Here is an 11,066-nt window from a genome sequence, read left to right on the forward strand (position 1 = left end):
AGCCGCCGTTGCGTCCGAAACTTTTAAGTATTGTTGATTGCATCACTGTTACTTCGCTTATGAGTGATCACAGAGATCGTCGACATCTTTCTCTTTTACGATACGAATTATGGGCTTTCCGAACTCTTGGCTTCGAATAGTTAGCCTTTATCTAAAATAGCGCACTCGTGATTTTATCATGGACGATACGAGAAAATAGCAATTTTGAAGGCTTGAGGTCATTCCAGCCGGCCTCATTTGCATACAATGACATCCTCCAGTGGGTCCAGTATCCGAGCCTAGTAATGTGTTTACATCTGCGTCATTCCTGTGTTAACGTACAGCCACAGGGACTGTGATACAACCAAAAAGTAGATAGGGGTTTGTGCGAGACTGTTTGTGAAATTGACTATGCAGTTTTTGAGAAGAAGTTGGTATCAGTTGGACATGAAGAGACGACTGCACTTCACGACTACTCGGCGGATGAACAGGTATTTGTAATAAAATTTGTTAATAGAGAGGCCCGGTAACTGTGATTCATTCAAGTGTATATTGATAATGATCAGCTGTCAGGACAGCATAAACCGTGGAATGACATTCTGTGAGTGAACTACCGGCAGTTTTTAGTGAACTAGGTTTTGTCTCCTTCGCCTTTGGCGAAACCTGAATAAGATTAAGTGGATAATAGATCAGTCATTTATAATGTGGTCACGGGGATGAGTTTTGGGGCGGGTTCAGGACGAGGTATACCATAGGCGCCAGAAGTATATTATAGTGTATTAACAATGCAAAAAACTGCGTTGCAACTTCACTATTAGTAATACTATGCATTGGATGCTTTGACTCGAGCGCCTGTCTCTGACGTTACAAACAGCTTAGCATAGCTTTGACCTCCTTCCACTTTTTTCAGCAATCCAATTCATATGTAAATAACCAAAACAAAAGAATATATTTTCACAACAAAGGGATATGCAAATTGTGCATTGTTATGTAAATCAGTCACATCTGACTGAAGGCTTTGGAGAACACTGAATTATGCTGATAGATGGACTCTCATGTTAATACGGTCGTCTCAATATTAAATTTCAAACAAACATGCACGCATGAACTCCATGCCCAGTAGTGGCACTCTAAGCAAAAATTGGCGCCCATGAATGTTCCCAAAATCACGGAAAACACGTGTTTTTTTATTCATCATCATCATCATGGATAATGAAAACAAAGAAAAGGGGTACTATTTCCAAAACTGTTGTTCCCTGAAAGGATTACCCCTCTGAATCCTAGTAAAATGTTTCTTAGGTATATAGGGCAATGCCAAGACTGAATTGAAAATAAGATTGTTTTAAAAATGACTGAATCATGTACTTTTTCCAAAAGTTATCATGTTGTCAGATACAATGAACAAAAATATATAGACTTGTCTATTACTCTATACAACATTTTGAAACTATACCTCCTAATAGAATTTGTAAATTAGGGGACTTTTTTGTTTAAGTTTTCTCCATATTTCTTAATATCAGGGTGTCTTCTTTTTTTAAAAAAATCTCTAATAAGGGTTGCTGTGAAATTTTGTTGAACAAGCAATAGGTACCTAACCATCCTGTGAGTGTCTCCGCCAGGACTCCCGTCGAAAGGAAAAACCTGAAGCCATATTCTACCTGTGCTACCTGCTTGCCAGTACATACTACTTATGGATGCATGAAATGCAATTATTTGAGGTTATGACCACCATAGGTGACAGATTTGGTACCTGATTGAGGCGATTGCATACGTGATCGTGCAATGCCTAAAACAAAAACATGCAAACAATTTGAACTCATTCAACAAAAGTAACGAAAGCAATAGAGACAAGGCCAAAAAGTTGCCTCCATCAGCTCTAATTAATTATTCAGTGTATTACATAACATCTCATGACGCAAACGCCAGCATTGTTTGCCAATGACAACAATTCTTCACTGTGAACTGGATGGCATGTGAGTACAGCCCGCTCTGAAGCTGTCCCATGCTTGTGTGAAACCAGAATGGATCTAGAATGGATGTTACAAAGGTGTGTTCAATAGATGCAGAAGCTAGATTGGACTCCTAATCATAATCTGTCATGGGACAAGGACGAGTCACAAAGTCCATAAAAAGTGGTGCTGACTTTGTGTTTGTGGTAAATCCTGTTTTGTGTTAGACATAGATTGATCATTCCTGTACATAGAAACAGTAGCCTGCTTGACTGCTGCGATGTCTAATTTTTGGAAATTTCATACATTTAATGTGCGTGTATAGTGTTACTGCAGACTATATGGAACGGTGGTGTACAGTTCAACATGGCTCTCCAGGCAAGCAGATACAGTGAAAATTGTCCCATCATGGACCTTTTTATGTCCATGGTCCCATGCAGAGCTGCTACCTGTAAGATCTTTCAGTTTTGATGTCAGTTCTAATCTTGTAAGTTGTATCAAGTGTTTTCCTTAATTAACTTTACAGTAATTGATCATTGCCTTTGTTTCTCATGCCTTCAAGTTTTGCCCCCTTTGTCAGAGAAGAACCGAAGTTCAAAGTTCAATGTATTGACCACTTCTGAGGTGCTTGTGAAGGCCACAGTAGATTGCATTTGTGTTGCACGTCCAGTGCGTGACAAACACCAATTTAGAGGTCACATTTTAATAGCTTGCATTGAAAAGCATTTTATTGTATGCAAAACAGATGTGTACCCGTTCAGTGAAAATACCCCGCTTGTTGCGCCATGACCATAAAACTCCCAAGTTACCCATGCTTCTGTCATAAACCCACATGCTATTCTTGTGTGAATTATGTACCGTACTCCTGGTGTCAGTCAACGAACTTTGATCACAAGACCAAGCACCAATAGATACACAGCTGACCCGTTTGTGACCAGGAGTTCAACCCGTAATCAGCTAATACTGTAGAATCATTTTGATCTGTGTCACTCTGCCAACTAGCAAAGCTGTCATCAGAAGTTGATTCTTTCCACAAATCATCCAAACTTTTTCTCTGCTTTCTCACACCGATATGCGTCACAGATGGAAAACGCTGCTCCTTGCCTTCGGAATCATGGTTTTCAGCGTGTTTGTCCTGTGGGAAACGACTCATGTCCGAGCCCCGCACAACCATGCCAAAGACACACAGTACAGTGCCAGGTAAAGTAAAGATTACAAATAGTTTCTTGAATTTACCTTGAACTCGTTTTCCAAGCTATTCTCATGTTAATGCGGGACATTGTGAATTCCTAATAGACTTCAGACCCCCAACTTTTATTTCACAAGATCTCGATGTTGATCATTTCTAAATGCGCAGAATGACTCAATATTAACCTTTGCCCCCAGCTATGTACCCATAATGATATATAACAGTGTGTGATGTAATATATTCTTTAACTCCTGTTCTTTAAATTTGTTTATCACATTAATATAACTTTTTGGCTAACAGTAATTGTACTTCCCAGTACTGCTCAAAGACTTTGAGCTGCAGTTGTTAGTCTGCTTAAAGTTCAAAAATATTTTTTTTTTATCCGTGAAGGAAAAGTTCATTAAAAAAGCCAAATCATGTACTGGTAATATGTGTTCCTGCATATGACATTGTTTAGTAAACATCATTGTCATTGACAATATTGATTATTGAAAAAGATAATGCAAAGATTACATTATAATTATACTGATTTGTAAAAATCTGATCAAGGGCAATTTTTACCTTTTCATTTGATATTTGTAGGTTATAGTTCAGTTAAGGGTGTGTATAACACTGTTACAGCTTTGTTTTCAGTGAAAACTGTTCATGCATCGATTTATACTTGTCAATCTCTTGTTATTATTCATTCAGCTGACGCTGGTTTGTCTTTCAGCGTCTTAAAACAAGGATATTGCATGTAAATGTTAGAGATGTAAAATGTATCTTCAAAATTTTAATAATCCTCGTAGTTTTCTAGCCGGATCATCTTGTTTTTTAATGTAAATAAAATAAAGTCCCAAAGCTATCAAAGCCCCATGTTTGACGATGAACGCCAATGACAAGTAACTATCCAAACACACGAACAAACCATGTTAGTCTCATGTGTTCAGTCACTCTGCTACATAGGCCTTTCGTGTGCACTCTAAATTATCCCTAGCCCCCCCCCCCTCCACCAAAGAAATGTGAAAAAAATTTCATATATTTTCTTGAACAACTTAATTTAAAGATATTAATTTGATTTTGAAAGAATGATTGGTAAAATCCAACAAATATTGAATCGTGCTTAAATTTTTAGTACAGGTTCATGCGTTGTCTCGCATAACTTAGTAAAGGTATTGCATTTGGAATGAAGGGTTGATAAAATTTAACAAATGTCGAAGGATATTAAATGTTGTGAATTACAAACTAATTGAGAAGGATCTTAATATATTTTGAATTACGTGACAGCTCGTTGATCTCAGACAGTAGTTGTTATTGGTTATAAATATTTGATGATCATTCAACAACTGGGTGAGCAGATGAATTGCAAAATTTATAAACAATTGTCTTTTGTTTTGTGCAAATATCAGCAGTATTCAGTGAGAATAACTTTGCCAGCATCAGTTTGCTGTAGGCAGAGTTTGCATATTGTCATATCCAACAATGTTGGACATTAGCCCTTGGGTCCGAAGAGGACATCTTTTGCAAAGAACGTTCTGGTGTGTCTCCTAATAGAGGATGACACTGAATGTGTAAATGTTGACTCCATAAATACCAATCTGAAGTGATTGTTTAATGACCTCCAACCAAGTTGCCCTAGCAACAGGGGCAAAGTTTGAAGAGCACAGTCAAGGGTTTTAAAAGTTGCTATCATCACCGGTCATCACAAAGTTTTTCTAACAATCTCTTTAAATTTATTACCCTCTTCACATTTCAATGGTGTGTAATTTTACAAACATGATAACTTATAGATAATAGATAATAAATAGATAATAAGTAATGAATAATATAATACTTATTGCAATTTGTAGCTGCTGCACAGTTACTGTACTACTGTGCTAGAATGATATTGCACTCAGTGGCAATACCCTTCATCGCATAAACCTGTTGTCCCCCAACTCCTGTAAACAAGCCCACAATCACTATTGATAACAATGGGTTTGGGCCCAACCATTGTTGTGAAAGGGTTAATCAATGAACTTGAAAACTAGTCCTGTTACTTCCACATCTGCCGAGTCAGTACAAAAAAGCCGTATTGAGCAAAAATCAACGCGTCTTGCCACCTACCTGGGTCAAGTCAGTTCCACTCATATTTAGAGAAATTTTGTTTTCAGAGGTCTGCCTGCATGTGTGTTAAAGTCTTTGTTAAAATGCAATGTATTGGATTTGGGTTTTACGGTGTTGCAACATCAGTGTCATTGTTAACCTCAGGGACAAGATGGCAGGAAACATGCAACATATGGAACCGTATTCAAAACAAAAATAGAACTACCAACACAGCAAAAATACTTACGGTAATAATTTCAGAAGTTTTTTTTCTTTTGTATTCCACATCCCCCTCCCCGAACAAAACAAAAAAGGGAACTGAAAAATCGGGATGGATGCTTGCCAAAGAGTTAACTGTTTTCTTTATTGTAAAGAAACTAATAATAAAAATATTGTCTTTTTTTTGCTGTCTTTCTTTTAGTGTCATCAGATTTGATCAACATAATAATGTGGGGAAACAGGGACTTACAGGAAAAGCTGGCGATGGACAGTTGCCAGATGAAAAGAGACTTGAGTATGGCAAGAATGAGAAAACTCACTTAGAAGCAGATAGAAAAATTTCAAAAGTTGCAAATGACAACTCAGAACAGCTTATTCAAAAGGACAGTGAAAGGACGGGTGATGCAGATAGAAATGAAAATTTGAATGCAATTCAGGAACAGGTTGATAAGGAAAAGGCAGCAGGTGAAATTCCAGGAGAAGTAGATGGAATTCCTGGAGAACAGGGTGAGTGGAAAGAGGGGGAACAACCACGAAGGAAAGTGGCTTCTTTGATGGATAATATTAAGAAGTCAATCAATGATAGGAAACCTTTTAAATTGGACAATGGTGTTCATAAGGGTGAGGAGGACAGCATCGGGGATGATACAGACGTCGCTGAGGAAAGAGAGGAATTCCACATGGAGGAAAACAACGACGGAGATCCCAACGGCGATACAGAACCCCGAGGAGAAGATGCTCAAGGGATTGATGCACGGGAGGATGTCAATGAGGTCAAAGGTGAAGATGAAGAGAACAAAGACCAGGATGCAAATGATGTCAGAGAGGAAGCAGAAAAAGATGAAGATGTAGTGGATCAAAATGAGATAGTTCAAAAGGAAGAGACGGATGGAGACAAGAAAGCTGAAGACATTATAGGGGATAAGGATGATGCTAGAGAAGACGCTGAAGAGGATGCAGAGGATGAGAAGGAGGAAATACAGGAGGAGGAGACAGATGGAGACAAGAAAGCTGAAGATGTTGTGAAAGATGGTGATGAAAATGTTAATGATGATGATGACCTCTCAAAAATTCCAGGTGTGGTCAAAGTGGATGAGAATGGTAATGTCCCAAACGCAAATTGGAACCCGAAACCAAGGAGAGAAAAATTTGCCAATTTCTTTTCAGATCAGCCGGTTAGGTAGGTCAAGAATTTCAATCTTTTTCACTTTTACTCAGTGAGATTCTGCACAATCTGATGGAAGTGAAATGAAGGAATTTACTGTCTTTGCTCAGAAAATAGCTTCCTAAAAAATAACCTTCAGTGCAGTATTGGTCAATTAATATAAAATGGTCAGCTAATCATACATCGGGAATAAAAATAAAATCCAAATTTGTATGTGAAGTTTCACGATGGCAGCCACATTTTTGGGCACACCACACGTTGTTGTACATTCAAAGTTGCTTGTACATGCCTTGTACTAGTGTGGTAATGACCAGCTACCGGTACACATCTCTTAGTGAGTATAACAACATGCTATGAAACTACAACTAAAATCGTGGAAACGATATGATAATGTCTATAGCAGACCCTTATCATGACAGATACAGAGAAATATCTATCAATCATTCATGTATCCACAGTCCCTCCAAACACATACAGAGGGGCTGTGACGTGTCTGAGTGTGATGTGCCTGCTACTTTAACACTGTGAACTTAAGTCTTGAATCAGAAAACAGCTCGGTAGTCCTTGGACTCTGTAAGTTCTTTGGTCTGGGCAAACATTTGTACCCTATCATATTAAACTTGGTATCTTATGTTATCAGAAATGATGATTTGACTGTTGTACATGTTACATTAGTATCCCCTGCATGCACAGCACATGTGTGAAATGTAGCTATTGATTTTCCTTGGCTAATCTGAGAGAACTATCTTTCAGTCACAGTCAGTTTGAGCGTCTAGCCTAGATGTAATCACTGCATGCATTTACATAGCACGCTCTTTCTGCTAAATTGTATTGAGCACACATCATACAAACGTCATTCTATGCATGTGTGACTGTAAGGTTTACTATTATTTTAGACTGCATCTGTGCCTGCACGGAAATTAAAAACTTTTCATATTCCCTCTTAAATTGCAATGAAATAGTTCTGTCCATAAATTCAAGGAAATACGATTATGGTCATAGCTTCCCTGAACTAGTTTCTCATTGTGATAGTTGAATTTACTTTCAAAATACCGTGATTCTTCCATAGTGGGATGCTCTCCAAATATACTTTGCCAGTTATTCATATAAAATGTGAGTGATTCGGTCTCGAATTCTTTGATGACTGAGAAATGTGATATAACATTAATTTTGTTGTTTTATTTTGGGTTCTCTTTTCACACCCTTCAGTTTCAGTGACGTTACTCTCGTCAGAGATGAAGAACTGGGAATAGATGACGGAATTCCACTGGAGCCATTTATCACAGCATGTTATGGATTCCTGCCCATGATTGGTCAGTTTGGATATCTATGTCAAATCTGCCTCTGGCATTAACTCTTTGAGCACCAAAGTCAATTTTTGTCACCAATATAAAATATACTCTATTAAATTTTTTCAGATTTTTGTGAAAATTTTGATTAAAAACTGTAGCAAATAAAATATGATGTCTGTTTGGTCCAAAATTATCAAAAAAAATACAGAAAAATTCTTAAAAACTGGTAAAATGCTGTATTAAAATTTTGTTGGAAAATATTTCAGCACTCAAAGGGTTAATCTTGTAAAATATACTGCAACTTGTAATAAATATGAGAAAAATAAGTAAACCGCCGAGATTGTCTAAAAAATGTGGAAAAACATCTTCTAACCTAAATTATTATTGACATGAGGGAATCGTTGTCTGAAATTTCTGTATGATTGTTGGTTTTCTCCATGTATTAAGAAATATTTCATGACTTACAGGTTGTTTTCAAAATCTTTACCTAAGGCACACTTTCTTGAAATCTATATTTTTAGCAACTCTCACGCACATACCATCTGTCAGATAGAAAGTGACAAGCTGAATCCTTGGTTATTTTTTATGTTTCAGTAGATGTAATTGCGCTCTTGAAAAGTCTGTTTATCGTTTTCTATTGCAGATTATTTTGGAAGTACCTTTTCAAAAGCAAAGTCAGATTTGGAAAAAAATATAAATGTAAGTGAAAGATTTTGATGTCCCCATAAGTAGTATGAAAGATTTTGTCATGACATTGTCTTCACAGGATGGTAGACTTTTGTGGTTATTAATCAAAACTGTACAAGACATTCATGTGACATACCAAAGTAAGCTATATTTATACAACGGCATCATGGTGATTATGTTGTATGACACCTTTCATTCACAGTATACACCTTTTCAAATGATTTGCATATTGACTTGTTTTGAAACTTGATGTGTTTTTTTCTCCGTAATGTACGAGATAGGTATAGTGTTATATCACGTGTGGCACGTAACTTCAACTTATTTTGTCCACTACACTTTACCAGTTCTCCATATTGTTCTGGTCAACATAAGAGCACTCCAATGTCAGATGAAGGATTTGCTTCTTTATGGGGCTCTGTATTCCCTGCCTCAGCAAAGAGCGTCTTCAAGTAATAGAAATTCCATGCCTAACAGCCAGGGACTAGCTCTGCCAACTGTCCATTTAACACGAAAGAGTTGTCACATATTTAGTTTCAGGGGGCGCCCTCTAGAACAGTTGGTTTTACCCATGTTCTTTACTGTTTCTGTCTTTGTTTGTCTCCATGCTAGATAGCATCAAATTACCAATGATGCATTGCAACAATAGGCACCTGATAGGAGGTGATTCCACTTTGTCTTGCTTGGCTTAGGCATCAGACAAGACATTGGGCAGGGGCTTGTTTTGTACCTTTTTGTTCCATATATTCTAGCTGCATATCACAGTCTGCATGTATCAACTCTCAGGTTGATCAATTTCTTGCATTTTTCAGCGAATCAGGACACGCTATAATGAAAACCCTGAGAGATACACCATACTTCAGACACTCGTGGCTGCTGAGTTTGACATGAAAGAGTCCAATCAACTCGCTACAAAAGGTGTTCGGTGGATTAAAAGGTATTGAGTATAAATGTGATTTTTGAGAAGCTTTTTGTATTTTTTTTGCCAAAGGGGTGTGATTTGGTCATATTTGGCAATTCTGATAGAAATCAATTATAGTTGGTGTGAATATGACCCATTCACACACCTTTGGCAAAAAGATATATATGTGCGCTTTGGGCAACTCTTTCAGACAATAGCTTGAAAATTTAAAGTGGAGAGAATTACTGCAATATAAACACAACCAACAACAACAAGACTTCCAAAGTTTCCTATGGTCTTGACTAAACCTTGCCAGTAGATTCATCAAATGTACGTGTATTACAATCTAGTGGTATACCCCGCAAGTTTGTATGTGGGACATTCTAAATGCCTCTCTTGCCAACATGACACTCAGGAGAACTAAAGTAAAGAACGCCTATCCTACATTTTACAGGTCTATGGAATTTACAAAAGAGTTGCTGAAGAACATCGAAGCCGGGATGGAATTATCCGAGGCAGCCAGTGAGTATACATCGCACATGAACATGCTGTCATTGGCAGCCATGGCAATGCTGTCTAAATGCACGGATTGATGTTGATCCAACTGTGATGTTACTGGTATAATTGAATGCCCTTCTAAAACAACCAAAACATGTTAATTGAAGATTTGATTTGTAAACAAAAAAGTTCAAACAACTTTGAGAACTTTCAAAAAATTTCAAATTTCAAAATACAGACAACATTTTTCACTTTGTCTTTTGAAGACCAATTTTATTGATACTGTGAGCATCCTGTGCTTCCATTAAGGTTAGTATATGCATCAAATATGGAAGTTATAAACCTGCCACATAGTTTGCTAAAAAAAAGTTTGAACTGTTGTCTTTCGAAGTTCAATAGTCATAGTCAGGAGTTACCATGTGAATCTGCTGATTAGAAAAGCACATTACTTCAAATTCAAAATGGGTGCAATGCCCTGTGGTAACTCCCTGGGGCTAAAGTTAATTTTTTTTTCATTTTCACAGAAAAAACTACTTTGAAAAATTCACTTTAGTCTAAAAATTTCAAACCAAGTCACCACAAATTTCATGCAACACTACAATGTGTCTCTTTGGGCAAATATTGACAGACTTGTAAGTGGATTGAGACAAACTTGTCAGGGTTCTTGTGACAGCACAGTTAGGACAGAACATGGTCTACATGTAGCTATGAATTCCAAGATTTAAGTATAACTCCCATTGTTGACTACTCCCAAACATCTTCTCACGCTAACGAGCGCAACACACAAAGCTGTAGACCAGCCCAAGATTGCAGGCTTCGAAATTGAAAATCTTACACGCCCAGTGGTGTGATAATACAACCAGTAAAATTAGCTTCTTTGTGTTCTATCACTCATGTAATTTTGTATTTCAGACGTTGCCTATGATGATACTCTTATACAGTATCACAACTGGTTCATCCAGAAGATATTTAAGGTAGGGAGGGACACAGTGTGCGTCTCTCTATATCAGATTATTGTGATAGCTATCCCAGAATTCACTGCAAATATTTTTTTCATGGTGGGTTATTGTGTAGTTGCATGTTAAAACAATGCTCATTAATATATTTTGCGAAATATGAATACTAT

At 37.3% G+C, this 11,066-nt stretch overlaps 2 protein-coding genes across 3 annotated transcripts in view; both read left to right on the forward strand.

Annotated features, from left to right (window-relative positions):
* Positions 1 to 11,066, forward strand: part of LOC139143798 (multiple epidermal growth factor-like domains protein 6) — a 435,859-nt gene that overhangs the window by 248,568 nt on the left and 176,225 nt on the right. The gene's annotated exons all lie outside the window — the stretch shown is intronic.
* The window catches only part of LOC139143789 (pleckstrin homology domain-containing family A member 8-like), a 16,032-nt gene continuing 5,123 nt past the window's right edge, over positions 158 to 11,066 (forward strand). The window contains exons 1-8 of one of the 2 annotated variants that reach the window (XM_070714340.1): positions 158 to 470; positions 3,012 to 3,128; positions 5,603 to 6,580; positions 7,775 to 7,878; positions 8,501 to 8,556; positions 9,354 to 9,478; positions 9,897 to 9,964; positions 10,853 to 10,914. In XM_070714340.1, the coding sequence (XP_070570441.1) occupies positions 391 to 470; positions 3,012 to 3,128; positions 5,603 to 6,580; positions 7,775 to 7,878; positions 8,501 to 8,556; positions 9,354 to 9,478; positions 9,897 to 9,964; positions 10,853 to 10,914 (1,590 nt within the window). In that variant the 5' untranslated portion in view covers positions 158 to 390. Of the gene's footprint in view, positions 471 to 1,598; positions 2,027 to 3,011; positions 3,129 to 5,602; positions 6,581 to 7,774; positions 7,879 to 8,500; positions 8,557 to 9,353; positions 9,479 to 9,896; positions 9,965 to 10,852; positions 10,915 to 11,066 lie in introns of those variants that run through there. The other variant, XM_070714342.1, reaches the window with a different exon arrangement.

The sequence above is a fragment of the Ptychodera flava genome, chromosome 11 (genome assembly GCF_041260155.1).
Source record: "Ptychodera flava strain L36383 chromosome 11, AS_Pfla_20210202, whole genome shotgun sequence".
In the NCBI taxonomy this organism is placed as follows: Eukaryota; Metazoa; Hemichordata; class Enteropneusta; family Ptychoderidae; genus Ptychodera; species Ptychodera flava.